Source organism: Pseudorca crassidens, chromosome 19 (genome assembly GCF_039906515.1).
Source record: "Pseudorca crassidens isolate mPseCra1 chromosome 19, mPseCra1.hap1, whole genome shotgun sequence".
NCBI classification, from domain to species: domain Eukaryota; kingdom Metazoa; phylum Chordata; class Mammalia; order Artiodactyla; family Delphinidae; genus Pseudorca; species Pseudorca crassidens.
The window spans coordinates 49754810-49780057 of NC_090314.1; the positions used below are offsets into that span (position 1 = coordinate 49754810).

General features: G+C 47.0%; 1 protein-coding gene across 3 annotated transcripts in view; it reads left to right on the top strand.

Moving 5' to 3' along the window:
- Window positions 1–25248, top strand: part of MAP3K3 (mitogen-activated protein kinase kinase kinase 3) — a 62457-nt gene that overhangs the window by 34167 nt on the left and 3042 nt on the right. For all 3 annotated transcript variants that reach the window (XM_067716356.1, XM_067716355.1, XM_067716357.1), the window contains 10 exons: window positions 5520–5640; window positions 14756–14889; window positions 18395–18468; window positions 20580–20647; window positions 20859–20951; window positions 21563–21754; window positions 22295–22443; window positions 23066–23197; window positions 23684–23813; window positions 24182–24359. In XM_067716356.1, coding sequence (XP_067572457.1) covers window positions 5520–5640; window positions 14756–14889; window positions 18395–18468; window positions 20580–20647; window positions 20859–20951; window positions 21563–21754; window positions 22295–22443; window positions 23066–23197; window positions 23684–23813; window positions 24182–24359 — 1271 coding nt within the window. The remainder of the gene's footprint in view (window positions 1–5519; window positions 5641–14755; window positions 14890–18394; window positions 18469–20579; window positions 20648–20858; window positions 20952–21562; window positions 21755–22294; window positions 22444–23065; window positions 23198–23683; window positions 23814–24181; window positions 24360–25248) is intronic.

Sequence of the window (25248 nt, forward strand, 5' to 3'; positions counted from 1 at the left end):
TTGTCACTAACTACCCTTCCTCTCAGCTCCCCAGTCTCCTCTTTCCAAGTTCTTCAGCATACTTCCACTATTCTGCAGTTCTTCCTGCTTCCTCTTTGCCAGACCATGGTCAACCTTTTTTAAGGCTCTAGCTTGATTTACCTGCTGCAGTTTGGTCAGTATTTTTGACTGAGACCATTTTCATTATTCCCTGTTCCTTTAGTCATTGGATATAATTTGCACACTAGTTTATAGGTTCCTGAGTAATTGCCCTCTAGTTGTTGCATATTTGTAAGTTTTACCCCAAAAGATTATAAGCTCCTTGAGAACGGGAGCTGTGTCTTGTTTTGGAACCCATCCTCTTAAGAGAACACAGTGAATACTTCTTGAATTGTTAGCAGGAGTCAAGCAGAAATCATATTCTGCCAACCCCTTCTTTACAGAAGAAGCTGGAATTGGGGTTTAGTTTAATGATGTGATTGTTTAACTGGGAGCTAGCACCCCTGATTGTGATCCCTCCACTCCCCTGATGAGAAACTGTAGACAACTGGTTCTTTGCATTCGCTTTCCCATCCAGTAAGGGGTGCACTCAGCTGCAGTTACTGCTGCAACACCAGAGCTGTTTGGAAGATGACCATCTAAGCTCTGACACTGATGGTGTGGCATTAGATATCACATAAAATAAGTGCCACGTTGATGCCTCTCTCTCTAAGGATGTGTATTTTTTAAAATTATTATAAAGTCAGTATAACTTGTTGTAAACTTAAAAAAAAAAGAGGACCGTCTTACATAATCCTAGCACCGTAACACATTGATTGATTTTTGCATACGCCCCTCTTTGGCCATATGTATACACACTATAAGTGTTGTCATGGTATTTATACAATTTTCTACTTTAATTTTTCACTTAACATTGTCATGTACATTTTTCTGTTAATATACAGTCTTCATGATTATAATTTATAAGGATGCATAAGTCCGTTGAGTGGATATACCATAATTTAATTAAATAACCATTTTTGCTACTGTTGGAACACTTAAGCTACTCCTTTTTTTGCATTTATAAAGATTTGCATTTAAGACTAATAGTGGCATTGGTGGTGATGAAATCTTTCCTTGAGGACTTCCTCAGCTAGACCTCAGGCTTCTCAATAAACAGAGGTATCATGATCCAAAATTGCTATGTGCTTAGGAGTCCTACTTCTGGAAGTGCTTCTCTGTTTGTGATGAAATATCAGTTTTCTTCTAGTTTCTAATCTTTTATGGACCAATTCTTTTTTAAAAACATGAAAAGTGAAATGGAAAATTTAACTAGAGACGTATAAAATACAAGCCCACAACTTTTATTGTTAAGTTCAATAGACATGAGTCACTGCCAAATTGTTGTAAAAGTGCTTAAAGAGTTACTCTTCCATTTTGGTATTTACCTTGTTGAGGACTGGTATACACCACAGGTTGTACCCTGGCACCAGCCCACAGATCACACTTTACATACACTTCTCCAGGATACCATATCAACCTGGTCTTCATCTCCTCTTGATGGTAACTGTGAGCCACTTTGTTCTCTACTTAGTTTCCTCCATTTTTAGCAATCTGTCAACTCATCCACCTTTTGTTATCACCTATACCTTTACTTCCCTTCTTATTCCTGTTTCTAAATGTACTATCTCTTTCTACTCTCCAGATTCCTTTTTTATTGATCCTTCTATGACAGCTTCTGGTCTTTCCTCTGTCTTCATCCCTCACCAAGGTGGAAAGTCATACTCCTCCCATCGCACCTGGCCAAGGCCAGGTCTTAGGCTTCAATATTGTTTTTACCTGAGAACTCCTGGATTTGGGCAATCACAGAACCTCCTCTTAATCTGAAGAGTCTTTCTCTAGCCTTGGTTTTACTGCCATTTTAAGATACTTCACCGTCTCCTTCAGTAGTTCTTGCTGCCCTAGCCCTCTGCCTTGGGCCATCAACTCTTAGCTGTTTTCCTATTACAGACTTCTTTTCTAAACATGTGTGCATCTAACTCTTAATTTATCTTTCTGCTCTTGACTTTCTTGTAACTTTCTCGACCTTTCCACTGTCATAACATAATCTCAAGCTTAACATTCTGTTGTCACTTGTACCTGCATATGATAAAAACTAAATACCCAACCATCTTAAACTGTGAATGGCATTTTGTTTTGTTACCTCAGATTCTGACAAAAGTAAACTTATAATCTTCTCATCTAAATGTTGCCCACTTCCCAAATTTCCCATCAATGAATTTGACACTATTTAAGTTCAAAATATCAAGGATAATCTAAATGGTAATTATTTTCAGTTTTCCAAGAAACTAATGGGGCAAGTGCAGGAAGTTAGAACGAAACTTGTTGGGCAGAATACCTTCAGTCTGGCCCCTGTTTAAAAATCATTACACTTTACATGTATAAGGTACTTTCAACTTTCATTTGGTTTTTGCAGCTTTGAGTGGTTGGTTAGGCATCTGTTATCGCCAGTCTACCCCCTGGGGAAACTGAGGCTTAGAGTGATTTGGCCTAGGTGAAACAGTAGATAGTGACAGAGCTGGTCTTGAATCCAGATGTTCTGACTATAGTCCAGTATGTATTAGATACCATCCAGGAAAGGGATCTTAGAATTATTGTAGTCCTTGGAAAACCTCACCCAGGTTCTTTCACAGTTCATTAGAAACAGAACAGAAAGTATAATGTTGCCCGTGAGGAAAACTTGTGAGATGTGTCATTCTCTTCCCCACAGCTCAGAAGGTTAACTGAGCTAGGAAAGGTCCAAGAGAAGACAAACTTTTTAAGGGGTTGGGGTCAGTTTTATATGTGTATGGCCTAAAAAGCCTGGAACTCTTTAGTCGGGAAAGGAAGCCGAAGCATACCTATGTATAAACAAAGCCTGTGACGCATTGAAGAGCAGGGATAATAAAAACACAGATTTGTTCACCTAATCTCAGTTTGGATGAGCCCCTTGAATATTGAGGATTATCATAGAACAAAATGGAAATAAGAATTTGTATAAGGGGTATAAACATGGCATCCTTTATTCAAGTTGTATAGCTTCAAAGCAGATTTTTTTAAGGCTTTTAATAAATTCATGGATGTTAAAGCTGTAAATCTATTAAATAACCTGGATGCTTCCACAGCTATCATAACTGTCATGGTCTATCATGGAAATGTCTCGTTGCCACCATTGAAGCAGAGGACTAGTGACATCCAAGGTGCCATTTCTCAGCTCATGTTTCCGTGAACCAAACTAAAGCAAACACACACACACCTCTTCTTTTCCCCCTGCATCATTGAATCCACCTGTTCCCTTTGTCTGACACCACCAAATCTTTTATCGAGATGATTTGTGGGTCAACTTTTATAATCTCTTTTTCTGCTAATCTCCTCGCTTCCAGTGACTGCAGTCTTTGTGCATGTGGCTCCCTGGTAATTTTTCATGTTGTTTGTGTCGGCCACAGCACACTGCTACCCCCAGAGCCTTTCAGTGAGGTTTTCATTGAATGGTCAAATGAAATGACCATTCTATTTGCTGTCTTTAGAATGTTCTGCCAGCTACACACTTTATACCTGTTGGCTCTCCTTTCACTCTCTTACAGGTCCCTTTTATTTTTCCTAGTCCCACCTTCCTCCTTCCTCTCTTGCCCACTTCTAGGTCTTGTTCAAGTTTCCCTGAATCCTTGCATCAACCTCATTTTTGTTTACCATGCCATTCTCTTTTATCTCCTTAAATCAGGGTTTTCTGAACTTGACTGACTATTACAAACACTTGGGGGAGATTTAAAAAACACCAGTCCTTCGGCCTTACCCCCAGAGATTCTGTTGTAGTTGGCCTGAGGTGTTAAAAACCCCACAGGCAGTTCTGCTGGTCAGCTCGGGCTGAGAACCATTGCCTTAAACCCAAGTGTGACTCACCTCCTAAGACCTTGCTGCCGCCCTGTGTCAGCATCACCTGAAAGCTTGTTAGAAATGCAGATTCTCAGCCCCAGCCCAGACCTACTGAATCACAATCTGCACTTCATCAAGGTCCCAGGTGATTTGTGTGCACACGAAAATGTGAGAAGCCCTGCTTTGAAACCTTCCTTGATTCCCTTCATCTGTTTTCCCACTGTTGCCACAGTCAGCCTTTCGTTTTAGAAACCTACGCTCGTGCTGGCTGTTGAACCTCCTCTCCTGGCTCAGCTTTTAGATTTAAAATTGAGAGTTTAGAATCTATGTTCTTTGATACGTTTCAGATTCATGTTGCCACGATGTATTGAATTCCCACCCTGTGTAAGGCCCCGTGTCTAAGCAGGTGTCCTTGGGGTGCTCAGCGTGCAGCTCTCCTCTTTCTGACTCTAAGGCTGTGGCTTTTTCCTTGCCCTTCACTGGCCTGCTTCCCCAGCGTGTGGCTTTGATTGTTTTTTCCTTTCTGACCCTCGGCAGAGAGCTATTGCACATTGGAGGCTTTAGCAAGAACACTCACTTCCCCTTGGTCTGACTTCCCGTTAGAGCAAGACAGTTTGTCAAGACAGCCCTGCATGTGATAGAGTCTGGCGTGGGGGGACTAGAGGAGGCTGCTTGGCAGCTGAACTTAGCCCTGAGAGCGGGAAGCCTTTTTCCTGGAGGACAGGATATAGTTTGTTTAGGTTGGACCTTTTTTTTTTTCTTACAGGAGGTAAGAGAGAGAGAGAAACAAGTAGAAACTTTGACCCAAATTATTTATAAATTCTGAGCTCCCACTCTCCACAGTACTCTGCTTATTTATGAGCACATCCTGACATCACTTAGCTCACCTTCAAGCTTCAGTTTTAAGCTTTCTCAGTGCAAGGGTCCCTTTCTGTTGCTTTGTTTTCTCTCAAGGGCTCACCTTGAGGCCCAACTGGGTCAGTGCAAAGTGAGGTAGATGTGGCAAGGCTGCTGACCCTGTTCTGAAGTCCTTGACCTCTGGCAGAATGGTGCCTTGATAGCCTTTCTGAGATGAACACAATCCTGAGATGGTTCACATGTAAACCCCAGTAATATGAAGCATCTGAGACCTTCTTACCTTAATTTTCCAGGAGTGATTATGGTTGGGGAAGAAGCAGCATATCAAGCTATTTTTTAAGTTTATCAACCAGAATTTTTGGTGCAGAAGTTGCCACCATTCTCCATTCTGACCCCCCACGTGGCAGGTGATCTTGCCACTGAAATAATTTCCTGCTTTTCCTGCTATTCTTTCCAAGCTCTCTGGAGAGTTTTATGAGAGGGTATTTACAACGCTTTTCTGTTTGGCACATTATTACAGGAATGCCTGTTATTCTTCTGTGTCTGGGTCATCACCTAATAAATTGGAGCACTGAGTCTCAGTGCTCTATATCAGTGAAGCTGGATAACTACATTGAGTAAACAGTGATTTGCCAAGATGAGTTGAGGAGTGAGATTTGAGGGAAAGCTGGGTAGCTCATGTATTGAAAGCGTGATGGCGGCTGAGAGCATGGGGAGGCCCAGGGAGGGGCGGGGGGCCTTTCTAAGCCTGCCTGCTTAACGAGCTCAGCCTTTTTCCTCTTATCTTGCAGACCAGTTCCCCTCCCCACTCCGGGGTGTCCAGGCAGGTGCGAATCAAAGCTTCCCAGTCTGCGGGAGACATAAATACCATCTACCAGCCCCCTGAGCCCAGGAGCAGGCACCTCTCTGTCAGTGAGTATCTCACCCCTTTTTTCCTCTCATCTAATTTATCTGCCCATGTATTTTTTTAAATATTCTTTTTAAAAATTATTAAAAAACAGTCATCAAACGTTATTGACTGCTACGCTGTTCAGAATAATGTTCCATGCTTTTCTTTGGGGAGAAGAAATAGACAAGTGACTGGGATGGAGTCCTGACCCTCCAGGAGCTTACACTGTCATGATGTGGTGGCAAAATCAAATTCCTTTTCAACAGTCCTGAAAAAGTGATCTCCTCAAACATCTGCTTGAAGACCTCCAGCAGCAGTATACCCTCGTTTTTGACCATTCTTTCCCCAAAGGACTGGGGACTTGTGAAGTTACGAATCAGGTCCAAGATTGAGTTTTGACATCAAACCTCTTGCTTGTGATTCCTGAGGAGTCCTAATGCTTCAAGGAAGATGGGACAAAGTTTCTCCAATGAAACTCCTGGAGAGTCAAACTAAGTTGTCTGGGAAGGGCAGGAGACTGTTGACGTAGTAAATACAGTTGGCTCATTAGGAAGAAAGCTACGAAGCTGCTGACGGGCCTCCCCAGGAAAGGAATCTAAATCAGGTCTGTGCATTATACCAGGCAATCCAGTTTTGCTCTGGATCCCATTTCCCACAGTCTGAGGAGAAAGCTCATTTCTTGAATTGTGCAGTTTGCTTCAAGAGGGAAGTCCGGCCTTAACAATATTTCTGTTGAGGTTGCTGCCCTAACGTCGCTGAGACCCCTGCTGCTGTCCATACAGGTTCTATCCGTACAGGTAGAATTGCAGCAAACTGAACTGCTCTCTGGAGATCTTGAGCTGAACTTGGGGAGGTCTGAGCATCAGTCCTGTCACTGAGCTTGTCTGGGAGTGATAAGCCTCCTCGGGGGGCAGCCGGAAGAATGTGTTGCTGAGGCACTGACTTTGCCTCACTGAGTAATTTCTGGAACCCTAGCAAGCACTGGTAGTAAGTGTTGCCAAGCTGAAAGTCTGTATATGTGTTTCATATTTCCCTAACATTGTGGATAATTGGTGGCTGCGTTTTCAATAAGCTGGTTGAGGAGAGAGCCAGCACCCCAACAAGGAAACCTTATCTAGAGTATCTCTGGCCCTAAAATCCAGGTGCCCTGGAACCTGGGAATCTCTGCTAGTTTGGCCTCTGTTCCAGAGCCCTTGTAGAGAGCAAGGGGCTGGAGGAGGGCAGCATTGCTCCTTTGCAGAGTAAGCTGTGAGGATGGACACAGGGCAGTGATTGGGCCTCCGGCTCCTGAGCAATTTCCTGTGACTTGTGTGTGGAAGCTACATGCTGGGCCCTCACTGTAGGGGCCGTATATGGAATTTCCTTGTCTGAGGGTGCTAAAATCTTACGGGGAGTAAGATTTCTATGAACGAGTTCCTATCTATCTAGAGAATGGGCAACACAGCCTCCCAGCACACACAGATCCTGGGTTCCTTCAGTCAGCAAGCATTAGGCACCAGCCTTTGGGCTGGCATGAGTGCCATGGTGGAGGCATCTGGGAGGCTGAGAGTCGTGCGGGAGCACAGAGCAGGCAGTAACCAACGGCGCCCAGGACTTTGGGGAAAGGTTTCGCTAAAGAGAGGGAACATCAGAGCTGACAAACTAAGGAAGATTTACTGAGTGCAGGGACAGATACTCCGGGCACAGAAAAGGGCATCTGCCAGGCACGATCACAGAAGAAGGTGGTGGCTTCTGAGAACCCCAGGTGGTTTGGAGTGGTGGGTTTGACGAGAGAAGCAGGCAGAGCCTGGCAGCCTTTCTAAAAGCTGGAAAATGGCAGAGATTATTTCTAACTGGAACGACCTGGGAAATGCATTCTGGGATTTTTATAGATTATGGAGGATTTCCATAAGCAAGGATGAGGGGAGAGGGCATTTCAGTGATTTGCTGGTGGAGATCCCACTTATCCTTCAGATTGGCTCGTGTATTGATATTTGGATAAGTAGAGAAGGCTGGGAAAGAATGCCTGCCTTGGCTGGGGACCCTTGTCTGCACATGGGCTTGTTCGGTGGGCAGTGGAGAGCCACTGGGAACAGTGACCCCTTGTACCCATCTCTATCCTAATGCTTATCACATTGTCTTGTTATTGTATCCCTCTCCCTGTCAAACTGCATTTTTACTCATTTGTTCATTTATTCATTCAAGAAATAATTGCCAGAATCATGGGAAGCAAAACACACAGTTCCCGTCCCTATGGCCCTTGTCCACCTGTGGGAAGTCAGACCTTACGTGTCATGATGTGATTCATCTATAATTACAGGCTGCGACCAGAAGGTGTGTGGTGCTGGGAGCACGTATAGCAGAAGGATGTGACCTGATTTCGGGGCCAGAGAAGCCATAGGCTGTGACCCAGAGCTTGAAGGGGACTTACTCAAAGGGGATATAGGGAGGAGAGCTCCAGGCAGGAGAGCTGCCCATGCGGAGGCCTCATGGTAGAGGGAGTGTGGTGTGTTTGAGAACCAGAAGGAAGCCCTGAGGGCTGGAGAGCTGAGAACAAGGGAAAGGAGGATGGGCTGAGGCTGGGGAGGGAGACTGAGCCTTGGGGTCCTTACGTTGAAAGCAGTGAAAATACACCTTAGGATTTTTAAGTGAAGAGGAATGGGTGGCATATTCGGATTTGTATTTTGAAAAGATTGCTCCAACTGCATACAGTGTGGAGAGCCAATCACAGGGGGGCAAGCATGGGTCCAAGGGAGAACCGTATTAGTTAATGCAGTGGTCCAGGTGAAAGAAGACAGAAGCGTGGATTAGGCTAGTGAGGGTAGTGGAGAGAGGAAGGAACAGGTGGATTTGAGGCATTTAGAAGGTAAAGCCAACAGGACATGGCATCGTGGTCTAGGGACATGGGGGGGGGGGTGCGGTCCCTGAGATCCTTTTAGGATCTGGAAGATCAAAGCTATTTTCATAATAATGCTAAGACATGATTTGGCTCTCACATATATCTAGTGGAATTTTCCAGAGGTTACCTGCCTGAGGTAATGTCATTGCTCTATGGCTAATGGAATGTGTACTTGTGTATTATTGTGTTTTAAATTTTTTTGACCCTTATTTCTGATACAGTAAATATCAGTTGATATAACCTGTATAAATAAAAGCTCTTTGGTGTCCCAAATTTTAGAAGTGGAAAAGGGTTCTAAGTTCAAAAGATTTACGAACCACTGTGGTATTGGATTGGATTTTCAGGTGTTGAGAGAACAGGACGTAAATTACTGGTTTGTGGATTTGGGTAATTGGCAGTGCCTTTCACCAAGACAGAGACTAGAAGAGAGCCTGGTTTCAGGCACTGTGAAGGGCAGACCTTAAGTTTTAGACAGGTTGAATTGGTATAATTATGGATATTTTGGTATGATTATCAATTCACCAATAAACATATTTGTGTTTTTTTTTTTTTTTTAAAAAGAGAGACAGCCAAGAGGTGATAGCAGATGGGCAGCTAACTATACAGATCTCTAGCTCAGAGGGGAGAAAACCAGAGGTAGAAACAATTGGAAATTGTCAAGTCGAAGCCAGGGGCCCAGATAAGAGTTTCTAAACAGACTACAAAATGAGAAGAGAAGAGGGCCTAGGACTGAGCCTTAGAAACCCAGACAGTGGCCAATTAGAGGAGGATGAGCCTGCAAAGGACGCAGGAAAGGAGTGACCAGAGAAGTAGGAGGGAAAGTAAGAGAAGGTGGGAAGAAGACGTTACATGGTACCAGCCAGGTTGGAAAGGACAGACCAAGAGTAAGAGACACAAACTTGTCATTTTCATCCACAAATGTCTGAGTGCTTGCTGTGCTGGTACAGGGTAAGGCCTTCTGGAATAGAAGGAAACAGAAAGAGAGAAGTCAAGGTTTAAGCATGAGGGACTAGGAGAAGCCCTAGCTATACAAATGGGGTTAAATGAGAAGCCTTAGTGATCCAACTCCCCACCTACAGGAGGGGCTTCTCTGCCCTCCTCCTCCACCAGCATTAATGTACTTGTGCTACCAGTGCATATGAGTGAAAGACTAAACATGCAGGTCATTCAGCTCCCACTGCAACATTTTCAGTAATGAGGAAGTGCAAGGAAGCCCAACCCAATTTTAGACAGCTCTCTTTATTCGACGTTCATCCTTATTTTGAAGCGAAATTCTGCCTTCTCTCACTTTACGCATTGACTCTAGTACTGCTCTCTTGAGCAACACAGATAACATCTTTCATATGACAGTTTTTCAGATATTTGAAACCAGCTATCCTGTTCACCTTTTGTTTTTTCCATCATAATATACATACCTTGAATTCCAGGTTTTTTTCAAGCCAGTTAGTCTGCTAAAAATAAAATAAAATAAATAATAAATAAATAAATAAATTTTAAAAAACTACTAGGGAATGTGTTAACCCAAAAGAGAGACCCCTGTGGGAAGATCTGCAGACAAGGCAAATGGAATTTCCCTACGCGAATTTACCCTTCCTTGTGTCTTTGCCTGTAGAAATTCTGTCACCTTTGAAGCTGAGCTCAAGCACTGTTTCTTCCACAATGCAGTGGGCGGTGCCCTTAAGCCATCGACTAAAGGACTTGTCCCTGCCACATCTGACTCCCATTTGGTCTAGTGTATCTTAAGTCCTTCGCCTCTGTTCTTATTCCATCTCGCTCCTCGTCCTGCCACTGCGTCCCACAGCGGGGCAAGCCAGATTGCCCCACTAAGGAATGGGTACCTGATGAGTAGAGGCAATCAGTTCTTTCAAGGGGTTTGGCCATAAAAGAAAAAAAGAGGTGGGCTAGTGGCTTAAGGGAGTGGCAGAAATAAGGTCAGGATATTTTTTAGGCTAGAGATCTGAGCATGTTTATGAAGGGAGGCACAAAGACAGCTGAAAAGGAGATTGAAGGTGGTGAAGAGGGGACCATAGGGGAGCTGACTCCTGCTGGGGGTGAACTGGGGAGTCCAGGCAGAGGGCTTACAGTGCCTTGGTAAGGAGGAGGGCAGCCCTCTTCCTCTGAGAACAGAGGAGGAAAAACTCAGGCAGAGGGAAAAGGAATGTTGAAAGGATGAGATGACTTACAGTGACACCCGGGCAGTAACAAGTTAGAGAGCTATACACAGTGCACACCTCCAGTCCTGGTAAGATATGCAAGAGTGGAAACCAGGACTGCAGAGGTAGTGACCACATACATGGAAACAAAAAGGTCAGCTGCCTTCACTGCACAGGATTTTTTTCTCCTTCTTGCTAAAAATTCTTCTGTGATACTAGATGAGACCAGAAACTGTTTAGTGGTGGTCACAACTTCAAAATAAAATGGGAGTTTTGAAAGTTGAAACACAGGATGTTCTCAAGGTCTTACGAGATGAAAATATTGCGGAGCTCTGCTCTGCACAACCTGGTCCAGTGCGAGGATATTGAAGAAGAAAAAAAGATTTGATTCTTCCCCTCATCAGCTCCCTAAGAGAGAACAAGGTTTAGAGAAAATAGTCGATGGCCAAAAAAAGCTTTCTCTTTGTACTTGCAATGACCTGCACATTAACACTGACCCAAAGCCCTAGAACTAACTCCCTGTGGAGGCAACTTCCTGACTGCATCAGCTTCCTGACAGGAGTCTCCTATGAGAAGGGCTAGAGTCTGAGAACCTAGCTTTCAGCTTTGAGTCAGAAGACAGAGCAAAAGAATCAACCGTATCATAGGGTAAGGGTTTTGCTGCCCCAGATCAAGGAGGTAAGCAGAGAGCCAGCAAGCGCTAGAGGAATGCAGACAGCTGGCAGCTGAAATCCTTGTTCAGAAGAGAGCACTTCTGAGCACAGGATTACTACTCTGTTCTTTTACTTCAGCTGGTGCTGAGAGGGGGCCCCTTGGTATAAGTGCCCTGATGAGACTAGAGCAAGATCAGGCTGGAATGCCAGGGAAGGGTGGCCCAGAGAAGCTGCCTGCCTTCTGAGACCTAGGATGAGCTGTGTCTTGCATAGCACTGTGTTTGTGCTGTCTGGCTCACTGTTGTCCCTGCTGGTAAATACGCGAGGATCAGTGAGTCTTACAGTTCAGTATCCTGTCCTATTCAGGTCCCTGTCTAACTCGTTCTCAGATGCTGTTATGTGTCTCATTAGCCCCTAATTTCTGAAATGAAGATAAAAACAAAACTGAAAATGCTCTGGAGCAGTTCTGCCAACTCCTGGTTTTTCCATTCGCTTCCTCTGATAGCCATTGGTTTGGGGAGACTTCCCTTTCCTGCCCCAAGCTGTGGGCCTGTGCACAATAGCCCCTGGCCCATTGCCCATCAGATAACAAGGCTGGCTCTCGGCAGGCAGCAATGTGTATTGGAAAAAGTGAAAGTCTCTGGCTGGAAATAAAAGCTCAGAAAACCTTTGCTGTTTTCCCCCAGCCCCTCCTGGGTCTGTAGTGCTGGCCTCATGTGAGCTAGTCCCATCCCACCTGCAAAACCAGGGGAGAGTTCAGTGGCAGCAGTGAAGGAGAGAATGGGTGTTGAGGGGCCAGGGATCTTTTGTGCCGGGGAGGTCTCACCCTAGATGCTCTGATGCTCAGATCGAGGGTAGTTCAGCCTACCTGGGGGTAGTTTGGACTAGTGTGTGGGATTTCATCAATATGTAAGAGTTTTTCTTTCTCTCTCATCAGTTCCTCACAAGAGACATTTTTTGTTTGTTGTAGGTCAAATATGTAATACCTTTTCGCTCCGGAATGTATTGGTCAGGGTTCAGTTGCACAGAACAGAATCCACTCTGACTAGTTTCAGGAAGAAGGCATTTGGTGCACATTCTGGCTTGTAAAATCATGAAGAGTGAGAAACAGACTCTAAGTCTAAAGACACACTGCAGAGCTCCTCTTCCCTCTGTAATGAGGAAGCCACCGGATCCAGAAGCACAGGGCCCCTGTGCTCTGTCCACACACCACTTACACAGGGATACCTGCACCTGTGTCTTGAGATCAGGTGTGGGGTCTCTGCTGGTGTTGCAGCAGAAAAACCAAGGCTTCTAGGACTGTGCCCAGGAACAGCAGGAAGCCATCCAGATCTCACACAAGTGCATCTAACTGGCTGAACCTAAAGGAGGTCTTAGAATAGCTTTTAGCTGATGAACTTCTGAAGTGCTGGAAGGCACACTAGAAGGGTAGAATGGCTCTTGAGTCTATCTAACCCATTATATCTGCTACACAGCGTGAAGGGAACGAATGGAATTCTATTGAGTTCCTACCACGTATATGTGTACCTGTGCTACCACATTTCATTTATAATTTCCAAAAACGGTTATGAGGTAGATAGTTGTTTCCTTTTTGAAATGAGGAAATTTAGGTGAGAGTTTAAATCATTCAGCTAATAAGTGACAAAGCCTGATTTGAACCTCTGTTTATCTAATTTTCAAGCCTAGGCTTTTCTCACTATACCTTGCTCACCTTTTTAGGTCGCTTCTGCTGCTGACAAATGTTGCCAACATAGGGATTGGATTTCCATAGAACGTGTGGGCTACTGGAATGTTTTCCAAAGCCGGAAGTGGGAAGTAGGCACTGGGCTAATGTTTGTAAGCCATGTGTTAAAAAAGCGCTCTGTGCTTTAGGGCACGCTAGGGCTTAAGAAAACTATCTTTTTCTTCATGGTTACACTGGCATTTTGTGCTACAGTGGCAAGGGAAATGGCCGGCTGCATGGGTCTTTGACATTTGGCCCTCTGAAAAACGGAGTAGCTTTCTTGTTCGATTTCCCCTTACCTCCATCTTGTCATTGCCTTCGAGCCCTCTGTTGGCCAGATGGCATCTTGCATCCAACTCACAAGTGATCACTGACAGAACAACTCTGAATCTGAGCTGCATGAGACATGGCACTGTGTTTCCCTCGTGCTATCAAGAAATCCCCATATTTGCCTCCCTCCTGCTCCTTGCAGAAAGGCTGTCACATTTCCCCATGGGTGGGATCCCCCCCTCCTCTGTTTGGATTGCTTATGGGGAATGTATGAGTAGCATGGCTGCCCCTTTTGGAAATAAACTGTGGTCTCAAAATTGCCTTGGCTGAAATATACTGGGAGTCACAAGGCCTGTTTTCTAGATGCAGCACCACCCTTAAGACACTACATGACTTTGGGCCTTGGCTTCCCCTTCTGCACACTGTGGATGATAATAATGCACCTCCGCTGTAGGTGTGTTGTGAGAATTAAAGACAAGGTAACAGTATAAAAAAGAAAAGAAGGGCTTCCCTGGCGGTCCAGTGGTTAAGACTCTGTGCTTCCACTGCCGGGGCGAGGGTTCGATCCCTGGTCGGGGAACTAAGATCCCGCATATTGTGCAGGTGGCCGGGGGCGGGGGGGGGGGGCAGAGAAACAAAAGAAAACTTGCCTTGGCTGATTTCGTTGCTTTGTTAGTTCATGGCATAGCATCTCTAAGTGTATATTCTGAGCAGCATCAGTTTCTGCCAGGGCTTAGAAAACTTGGACAAACAGACTCTTTCCTCCATGGGCTGTCTGAGATCATTTGAAAGTCATGGTTCAGGTACCTCCTTATCTCAGAATTGGTAGCCTCTACCCTGTGAGGTGTTGCAAGTGGAAATCCAGCATAATTCTGTGCCTGTTTTTAGAGCAGTTTGGTTTCTGGCCTCTGCCCTGGAGTCACGTGGGGAAGCCAGACTACCAAGAGCCTCAGGTTAGCCTTCCCACCCGAGATCGTGTCAGTGGTTCTTGGAGAGAGTATGGGTTGATGCCTCCAACAAGAGATTGGAGCACCAAGTGCTCTCGGTGGCGAATTCATTAAAATAGCGTCTCTACGAACCACATGATCCTTGTATTCTGACCGAGTGACTTCGTGAAGAAGAATGAAGGAGTGAGTTTCTTGAAGGACATTGAAAATAATAGTTTAAAACTCCTTAAAGACTATCTTTCAAAGAGCAACGCTACCCACCATTCTTTAACTTTTCTCTTAAGTATTTTTCTTCCTTCTTGAGGTCCTTGGATTGGGGGAGGAGCTGCCTGGCTCAGGAAGTTTCCTTCAACCTCAGCACTTTGTTAGGCCCTCCCTCTCCTCCAGGATGTTCAAAGAGCCAAACCAGCTCTCTACCACCAAGCAGATGCTTTGTCTGAGCTGGCCCTAAGTCTGCTCCTCTCAGGCTGCAGGTCCTGGCTCTGCAGTCAAAGGTCGTGTTTCTGTGCTCTAGGCTCCCAGAACCCCGGCCGAAGCTCGCCTCCCCCTGGCTACGTGCCTGAGCGGCAGCAGCGGATTGCCCGACAGGGGTCCTACACCAGCATCAACAGCGAGGGGGAGTTCATCCCAGAGACCAGCGAGCAGTGCGTGAGTATAGTCTGGGGATGGGGGTTTTGGGGCTGGGGTGTGTCTTGGGACGTGTCAGACCACGCTTAGCAGGGGGAGTTCTCAGTGGGCATGGTGTGTAGGTGAGGGACTTGAGTCCTATCCAGTAGCTTTTTTGTAAACCAGGCCTGCCAAAATATGAATTTTTCCTTTCTAGGGGCCAAATATCCATTTCTACCAAAGACAGAATCTAAGCTGCCTAGCCTCCTTGGTGCTGCATGTGCATTTGACAGATTCTTCCTCTTCCGTGGTCCTCTCACTGGTCTCCCTGCAGAACACCACTCCGCTGTTTGTATACTTCCTTACAACGACCTGTCATTTCAGCAGAGTTTTAACATGTGACCAGTCCTAAACAGATTTTGTTTTGCATTTCAACCAGATTTTAGTTTTGCTATTTCTTAATGAAAGGTAACGAGTATAGCAGTCCAAAGCAGGACTGTCTCCTTTGGGTGGACTTTTATGATAGTAGACAGCTGTATTAGTTATCTACTGCGAAGTAAAACAACCACAAACTTAGCAGCTTAAAACAGCAGACATTTATTATTTTACAGTTTCCTTGGGCCCAGAATCCAGGCATGACTTAGCTGGGTTCTCCACTCAGGGTCACACAAGGCTTCACTCAAGTGTCAGCCAGGCTGCATTTCTTTCTGAAGCTTGTGGTTCCCTTCCAGGTTCACATGGTGGTTGGCAGAATTCAGTTTCTTGTGGTCGTAGCACTGTGGTCCCTGTTTTCTTGCTGGCTGTCGGCCAGGGGCCACTCTGAGCTCCTAGGAGCCACTTGCAGTTCCTTGCCATGTGGCCCTCTCAAAATATGGTAGCTTCTTCAAGGCCAGCAGAAGAATCTCTTGCTCTGGTCTGCAAAGATGAAGTCTCAGGCTTCCCTGGTGGCGCCGTGCTTAAGAATCCGCCTGCCAATGCCTGGGACTTAGGTTTGAGCCCTGGCCCGGGAAGATCCCACATGCCACGGAGCAACTAAGCCCGTGAGCCACAGCGACTGAGCCTGCGCTCTAGAGCCCGGGAGCCACAACTACTGAGCCCATGTGCCACAACTACTGAAGCCCACACGCCTAGAGCCTGTGCTCCACAGCAAGAGAAGCCACCGCAGTGAGAAGCCCGCACACTGCAACAAAAGGGTAGCTAGCCCCCGCTCACTGCAACTAGAGAAAGCCCGCACGCGGCAACGAAAATCCATCCTCTCTGCCATAGTCTATTGACTAGAAGCAAATTACAAGTTCTACCTATACTCAAGAGGCGGGGGTTATATGCAAGGCTTTGACTTACTGGGGTGGGGTGGAGTGAGGACATCCTAGGGTGCGTCTACCACAATGGCTTACCCATTTTAATGGCTAGCTTTTTTAACTTGTGGCCCACTTGATGAAAATGGCACTTTGGCTTAGTGAATTCAGCAAGAATGAGATCTCTGGCTTCATTCTGAAGTTTTTTCAATGAGCTTGCTTTGATTGCAAGAAAAAGATCTGTCTTATAAACTTTCGGGATTTGATCTTGAGAGGGGAAATTTCTTAAGGGTAAAAGCATCCAGTAGAAGGCCAGCACCATCACATGGGGGATTTTACCAAAAAAAACCTGATTCTTGTAACTTCTTTTTCCTAAAACTGATTCTTACAACTTTTCTTCCCCTCAATAGCTAATCTCTGTGTAGCATTGTTCAAACTATATAGGCTATGAGAAGCATTTTTAAACTGCCTCTTCTCTCTTCTACAGTCCTGCCTTCCAGGTAAATTTATGTTTAGAACAGTGACCTAGAGTGCTTTTAGCTGCAGAGTCCCTTCTTGGATATCTTACTGACCATCCTTTCCATTTTCTCTAACCAGAGTGCTTCCAGACATCAGCTGTACTAGGGGTGACTTTGCTAATGAGTTTGATTGCCTTTGCTTTCTATCCCTCCCCATGGTCCTATATCCTGGTCCTTTTACTTCTTTACCTGCCTGGCCCTGGAAAGCATGGGAGTATTAGACTTGTAGTGAGGATAGACTTTTAGAAAGAGGCCAAGGAAGCAGGAGAATGCCTAGGTCCTTCCCCAGTGCCCGCCTCTTTAGCTAAAGAGAATTGCTGCTGCTAATGGGCCATTCAAGATAAATCCACTTAACAGAGACCAAAACAGCATAGTATATAGTGAAAGAGTATCCAACTGGGACTTTCTTGAAAAATGAAACTAAGATAACTTTATTTTGTTTTTTCTTTAATCAGATTTGAGTAATAGTTGCATCTATTTGCTAATTTTTAGAATGAACAAAGCATGATTCAGGCTAATTTTTTTTGGCTTAATTTTTCTAACAAAAATTTTACTAGCACAACATAACTTCCTTCACTTCCTCTTTGACTTCTGCAGCACTGTCCTAAAGAGGCTCCTTTTTTTTTTTTTTACAGAAGCCTTCACGGGGTTCAGTGTATTTTCCACAGGCCTTTCTTGAACCTTTGGTATTCTTCCTCCTTCGTCACACCTGTCATGTTGTTATACTTGCTCATTCTCTCTTCTTCTGTTATCTGATCTAACTTTGCCAAATATGCACTTTATGGTTTGGGAGCAATTCTTTCCCATGTTGGTTTTATCCTCTTGGGGAAATCCTATATCCTTATCAAGATTTTGGGGATTTTACTTTTCAATTAATTTGCCTTGATTGGCAGTTTAAAAAAAATCATATATGACAATATATGAGTGACAGTATGGGTGAGGTGGACTCCAGCATTAAATGGGAAGAGATAATTTGAGAGGGAAACCAATTTTATGAAAGTTGTTCATGAATTTTCATGGTTCTGATACTCTGCTTCCCTATGTAATGTTTAACTTTGGATCTCAGATAATAAATTCTCTGGTAGTGAATACCCCCCATAGGCAAAATGAAGGGGAGATTAGTTGGAGAAAAAGCTAACCTGAAGGCTTTTTGTTACTGCATTTGACCAAGGGCCAGAGAAACATTTTAACTTACATAGATACTTACTGGCTCTGCAGGAGAACGAGGAACTGGGAAATTTTTGTTCTGTGTCAGCTGTGTACTAACTAGTTTCATGACTTCAGACAATTCTCCTAACCTTTCTAGACCTGCAGTGGCTTGTCTGTGAAATGAGGGCAATAAAATTATGAATTTTAAATTATAAATTGTGGAGTGTAAACAGAAGCATTATGGTCCCACCCAAATGCACTGGAAGCCTCTGCAGGGTAGGACCATCTCCAGCACCAGGCTCCAGCATTCACAAGCCAAGAAAATGTCAACAAGAGAAGCAGCGTCTCTGCTTTGCTTTCCTGGCAGGGCTCCTTGGGATGCCAGCCAGGCATTTTTCTCACTCCTGGAAACTTGCCTTTCAGACTGCGGGGGAGAATGGTACCTTCCTAACCATTCTTCCCACTGCCCTGGCGGAGAAAGGGCACTTTCATATTTTGGAAAAGAAAAAGGACCATTTGCTGGCCTTGGCTGGGTCACCTGGCTGGGATTGGGGCTGGGGTTTTATTGTATGACTTGCCTTGCAGATGCTGGATCCCCTGAGCAGTGCTGAAAATTCCTTGTCAGGAAGCTGCCAATCCTTGGACAGGTCCGCAGACAGGTATGAGACTGTGGCTGGTTCGGGGGTTAGTGCATAGGCATTTTTGGAACTGATGAGCTGAGGAAATGGAGTCAGCTAGTGTGTGTGTCCCTGAACTGCACATTGGTCTGCAGACCCATGGTTAAAACGTCATGCTTCTGGGAAAGAAACCTTTCGCTAGCATTCCTAGCCCTCTCCTTAATTTTCCAAACAGGGAGAATGTTATGTTTGTATAATTAGATGAATGTAGTACGTTATAATAGCAGCTCACATGTGTTAAATGCTTGCTCTGTTGTTCCAAGCACTTTACATGTTTTGACTTCCCACATAACACATGCTGCCCTTGTACCCTTAGCCTCATTGCTGAGATCTGGACAACCTTCAGCCTTCATTGCTTGGGGGACAAAACTGAATTATCACCTTTGGGTTTACTTTCTTTTTTTTTTTCTCCAAGTCTTTCTGGTGGAGTAAGAAACTGGGATATAAAAACCAGAAAGCAAGATATTCAGACTGCCTAGCTTACCACACTGCATGCTTGGTGTGTAATCTTGTTCTTACACTTTGGGAGGCAACAAGCGTCATCCTTCACACACCACGTGGTTCTGTGGAGCTGATTTGCCCGTCAGCGGGGGTGTTTGGAGGTGGCTTTGGCACCTATCATTGGCCACCTATCATTGGTGGCTTTGGCATATCTATCATTGATGTAGCCAGTCTCTCTCCTTGACCTTATTATGCCCAAGAGCATAATAAGCTTGACCACATCCAGCTGGGCTTAGGACTGTGGTCAGAGGCTAAGGAACAGTTCTGGGGATTTTCTTTTCTTTTTGTAACTGATTAATTGCTCACATGGGTAATCACCTTGTGACCATGGCTGGATCTGTACCGTGTCTCTCCTAACAGACCTGTGAGCTGCTGAGCGTGGTCTCCCCTCTAGGTATCATAGAACAGTCACAGTTGCTTATTGGCATCCAATCTGCAGCCTTATTTTAGGCTTGCTTTCCAACCAAAAGAGTAAGAAGGCAGGGCTTCCCTGGTGGCGCAGTGGTTGAGAGTCTGCCTGCTGATGCAGGGGACACGAGTTCGTGCCCCGGTCCAGGAAGATTCCACATGCCGCGGAGCGGCTGGGCCCGTGAGCCATGGCCGCTGAGCCTGCGCGTCCGGAGCCTGTGCTCCACAACGGGAGAGGCCACAACAGTGAGAGGCCCGCGTACAGCAAAAAAAAAAAAAAAAAGAGTAAGAAGGCACAGGTGAAAGTGCCAGAGTTGCTGCTGCAAACTGACAGCTCTGCCAGGACAGGAACTGACTCTGGCTTTGAACTCTCTTCTAAGCCTTGTGGCCACGCTGGTGGGGGAGGGGAGCTGTGGGACAGGACCACAGAAGGTCTAGCAGTTGGGAAGTAGGGGACAGCCCCTGCATCACTGCCTTGAGAGTTTTTGCTGACCTATGACCTTTTCCAAAGGCACTCTCACATGAGGGAAAGAACCGTTCAGGTGGATGCTGGGAAAGATAACTCACTTGATTCTTGAATTCTTCCTCTGTCCCTCCAATGCTTTGTTTTCTTCTCCTTGGGAGTCAGACTCAGTGACCTGGACTTTACTTCTTTGAGGGCCAGCGTAACCTAAGGTCAGAGCTTTCATCTTCCCTTCATGGGATCTGGAGCCATATAGACCCAGCTCCACCAAATATTAGTTGAATAGTTTTGGACAAGCCCTTTAACCTCTCTATTCCTGTTTTCCACGTCTCTAAAATGGGACGGTGGTGATTACTCTGAAAGGAAGATGCTGTTGCTATCTTTATTACTGCGCTGGGCAAGGGGCTTTGTGCAGCTCTTCCCCTGTCACCAAGGTGGGAGGGAAGGGTAAGATAAAGCACTGTGCAGCCAGGGTGGAGGTCGGTAGCACTGGAGGGCTTCATTATTCAGGGTCCCGTCAGATGTGGGCCTCAGACTAGTGAAGAGAAAGTAGTAGGCTGAGAAAAGGGCTGTTTCTCTCCAACTCTGCTTCCTACCATGCAATGACATGTGTGGGAAGGAGCTAGGAGAAGCAGTCTGTGTGAGTATCCTCTCTTCTGCCCTGTTGAGCTGCTTTGGAGGTACCCTGAAGTCTACTTTGTGATTCATTTTGTTTTTCTAGCCCATCCTTCCGGAAATCGCGAATGTCCCGAGCCCAGAGCTTCCCAGACAACAGACAGGAATTCTCGGGTGAGTTCTCCAGAGCCTGGGTGAGCACTGCGGGGTGTCCGGGTGGGGCTGCAGGCAGTCTGCTTTTGATGGCTGAGTTGGGAAGAGAAGCCAGGGCTGTATTTTAATTCTCCTCGGGCTTGCTGCTCTGAGGCCTCAGGTGACCTAGAGGCTTAAATGGATCACTAACATTGGCCTGTCGAGAAGCCAGTGATTCCTCTTTCCTACTCAGATCGGGAAACTCAGCTCTATGACAAAGGGGTCAAAGGTGGAACCTACCCCCGGCGCTACCATGTGTCCGTGCACCACAAGGACTACAATGACGGTGAGTGTGCCTCCACCCTGCCCCCTGCTGGCCACCTCAAAAGGGATGTGGTTAAAGCCACTGGAGCGGGTGGCCCAGGTACTCCAGGCCCCATGTTCCCTTTATTCCTGAGGAACTGTGCCCAGGCTTGAGGCAGTAGAGTCAGGGTTAAAAAAGGGTGGGGGGAGGCTGGTATTTGTAGACTGATGCTGCCTCTGGGAACTCTGTCCTTTGTCTGAGTGCACAGCATGCTCCAGGGCGCCAGCTCTCCAACGCCCCCTTCTGCCTCATGCAGCAAACGGAATGGAGCTTCCTCAGAGGTTTAGGGTTAGAATGCCAAGGAAAATAGATCAGCCGTGGATTGGCCCTGCGAGTGACGTAGGACATAGGGGCCAGCCCTATGCTTTCGCTTTGGCTAGGTTTCCCTAAACCATCTGGCTGCTTGCTAATTCCTGCTTTTGTCCTGATTCTCAGGATGCTTGAGACATTAGCCATTCTGGCACGAGTCAGGTGGGAGGGCAGATGGGTTCTGGAGAGCTCACCCGACTGGAGCTGCTGTTATGGCCCGGTTTGCACATTCAGCCTGTGGCCAGGGGTCTGACTTGCTCTATTCTGGCCCTGCAACCCTTCAGGCAGAAGAACATTTCCCCGAATACGGCGTCATCAAGGCAACCTGTTCACCCTGGTGCCCTCCAGCCGCTCCCTGAGCACAAATGGCGAGAACATGGGCCTGGCGGTGCAGTACCTGGACCCCCGAGGGCGCCTGCGGAGTGCGGACAGTGAGAACGCCCTCTCTGTGCAGGAGAGGAACGTGCCAACCAAGTGTGAGGAGTGGGCCCTGGCCAGGTGGAGGCTGCCCAGGGGATGCTCAGACCAGCTGCAGGGCGGGAGGCCAGCGGGTCCACTGGGGCTGTTTGGCTCAGCAGTTGGCAGCTCTGGCCCATCCGCACCCAGTGGAAGAGCCCGAGGGTGGGCAGCAGATCCCCTGGACCTTAGTCCTCACTCCACTGTTGTGTGACAAGCACTTCTCTCTGGCCTTTAGTTTCTCCATGTTTAAACTGAAGAGCAGTCTCCTTAATCCCTGACATAATGAGATATTTGGGGGCCTTGGAAGTATGAAGGTATTTAATCAATTCAGATGAACATTTAACCACTATTTTAGCCAATCCTCTGCTTCTCAGGCCTTGGGCCTTAAGGTCTGATTGACCAGGGCACTGAGCCTGTTCCAGATGGGCGTGGAGATGCTATGCTGAGAGATGTGATGATGCCGGGTGAGGGGGCAGCTCGGGCCTCTGTAGGATGAGGCAGGATATCGGTAACTAAGTGCACGAACTCTAATGCTCTTTCCTTCTGTTCTCCTGTAGCTCCCAGTGCCCCCATCAATTGGCGCCGGGGGAAGCTCCTGGGCCAGGGTGCCTTTGGCAGGGTCTATCTGTGCTATGATGTGGACACAGGACGAGAACTTGCTTCCAAGCAGGTCCAGTTTGACCCAGACAGTCCTGAGACAAGCAAGGTATTGCCTTCCCCATGGTCTGACTTCCAGTTCCTCCCTCTCAAGAAAATACCTGTCGCGTTGCACAAATTGCTCGAGATGCTACAGGTTGCTTCTCCCATCATTCTTCCTCCCAGGCTCCCTTGCTGTTGACCCTGGCCCAGGGGAGAGATTGGGTATGAGGAACTGAGTTGGTGCCAAAGTACCAAGCAACCCAAACTGGGAGGTGATGGCCAGTGCTACAAAGAGCAGTACCTGCCCCACCCTCACCAAACAGATGCCTCTGTCTCCCAGCTCTCAGACCAGGAAGGAGCCTGTCTTTGGAGCTTAGCTTTGGATGTGACCTTCATTCCAGTTTGAGTGGATAAATACAGCAGTTATCTAAACTGCTTAGTTGCCCCCACAAACCCGTCTCCCACCCCACTGTCTGCTGTCTTCCAGCATGGGAGTGCCACCATCCCAAGGCTTAGCCAGCATTGTGGACAAGGGCCAAACAGTTGAGAGAGTCCCCCCTTTTCTCCAGCTGAAGTTCCCAAGGCAGACAGACTCCTCTGAGGCCACTGACTAGGGCAAGCTGAGCTGATCCTAGGCAGGTAGAACCAGGGCCCTGAAAGCCTAGGTGACCACTGGGCCTCTCCCCTAGGAGGTGAGTGCACTGGAGTGTGAGATCCAGTTGCTGAAGAACTTGCAGCACGAGCGCATAGTGCAGTACTATGGCTGCCTGCGGGACCGTGCCGAGAAGACTCTGACCATCTTCATGGAGTACATGCCGGGGGTATGTGCCCCTGATGCATGTGGGACACGCAAGAGAGGACCTCTCCTGGGGCTGTGGGCTGTGGAGGAGGGGTCCCTTTGACATGGGTCTGATTACCTGAGACTCCAGAGGCTCAGGGGGGAAGGTGAGGCAGTGGCAGGACTTGGAGTCAGCAGGCCCTGCGTCTGGCTGCAGTGATGGTGTGGGATGAGAAATGTCCCAGGCTACCCTAACCTGAGGCTTACAGGGCAGCTGCACTGTCCAGTAAGTAGCGCCTTTACCTAGAGTAGACAGACCTCCCTTCTGGATTTGGGTCATCTGTTGCTTAAGGAAGGGACTGTCTCAGACTTTTCTCCAAGCTGCCTGACAGCCCCTAGCAAAGTGCCTGGCACATCACAAATGGGAATCAGAAGAATCACTCCTTCGCCAAATGCCGGGGGCTGGAAGTAGCCTTGCCCCTTCCCACCACCTTCCTGCAGTGACTCCCTCTGACTCCTGTGGCTTTAGGGCTCAGTGAAAGACCAGTTGAAGGCCTACGGAGCTCTGACAGAGAGTGTGACCCGAAAATACACCCGGCAGATCCTGGAGGGCATGTCCTACCTGCACAGTAACATGATTGTTCACCGGGACATCAAGGGTGAGCAGGGGCAGGCTGTGTGGTCCCCGTGACCTAGTTACTTGGGAACTTTCGACCCGGTCATTTTGAACTTTCTGAAAAGTGGAACCCTAATTGCTTCCTTGGGGGATTGGCATGAAGATCAGTTAAGCAATTTGGGAAAATACTGTGAAGTGCTCTGCAGATGTTGGCCATAGTGATGACGGTTTGGTGCTGTAGGGCTGAGGCTTCCCGTCACTAGCCTGTTTGTTCTGTGCAGGTCATGTCTAATTCATGGTAGCCCCCCATCCTCCCCAGCAGCCCTTTGACCTGGGAGGGAGAGACAGAGGGAGGATCGTGGAAAGTGCCCAGGGGTCCAGGGTTGCAGCCTCTGCCCTTTCATGCCTTAGGAGCCAACATCCTCCGAGACTCTGCTGGGAATGTGAAGCTGGGGGACTTTGGGGCCAGCAAGCGCCTGCAGACCATCTGCATGTCAGGCACGGGCATGCGCTCGGTCACTGGCACACCCTACTGGATGAGCCCTGAGGTGATCAGCGGTGAGGGCTACGGAAGGAAGGCAGACGTGTGGTGAGCACTGGGGACGTGCTGGGACCCCATCTCCCTGTCTGGGCTGTAGCGGCTCCAACTTAGAAATGAGGCTTGGGGGCTTTGCAGTGTGGCAGGAGGGAGTGAGAACTCACCTCTGGCCAGCGAGGCCAGGTTGCAGGCTCCGTGTGGGCAGAGGTGGTGGTGCCTGCAGCAGTACATACAGCAGATGCGCTGTGTTTTAACTCTGAATAGCAACTGTTTTGTTACCACTGAGAACTTAGGCCATGGAAGACATCCCTGATGTTTGCTAAATCCCTGAAAGAACTGGGATCCAATCTGAAGGCCTGATCTGTCTCTAAACAGCAGCAGGCTTGCGCTCCCTCCTCGTGCTCAGGTGGCTTGCATCTGCTCTGCCTAACTTCATGTCCATCCTCTGAAAGGGCCTGAAAGTTGTGAGAGCATCACTTCCTCTTACAATGTTACTGTGGTGGGATGAATAATGGTCCCTGAAGATGTCCACATACTAATGCCAAAAGGATTAGTAAATGTACCTGTGTTAACCTTATATGACAGTAAGGCCTTTGCAGATTAAGAACTTTGAGATGGGGAGATGATCCTGGATTATCCAGATGGGCTCAGTATAAGCACAAAGGTCCTTATAAAAGGAAGGCAGGATATCAGAGTGAGCAGTAAAAGGTGACGAAGGAAACAAGAGGTTGGAGTGACGCAAGGCACGGGCCATGAACCAAGGAATGCAGGCAGCCTCTAGTAGCTGGAAAAGGCAGGGTGATGGATTCTCCTCTCAGAGCCTCCAGAAGGAACCATCCCACTGATACGTTGACTTTAGCCCAGTGAGACTCACTTTAGACTTCCGACCTCCAAAATGATAATAAATTTATGCCACTAGGTTCGTGGTAATTTGTTACAG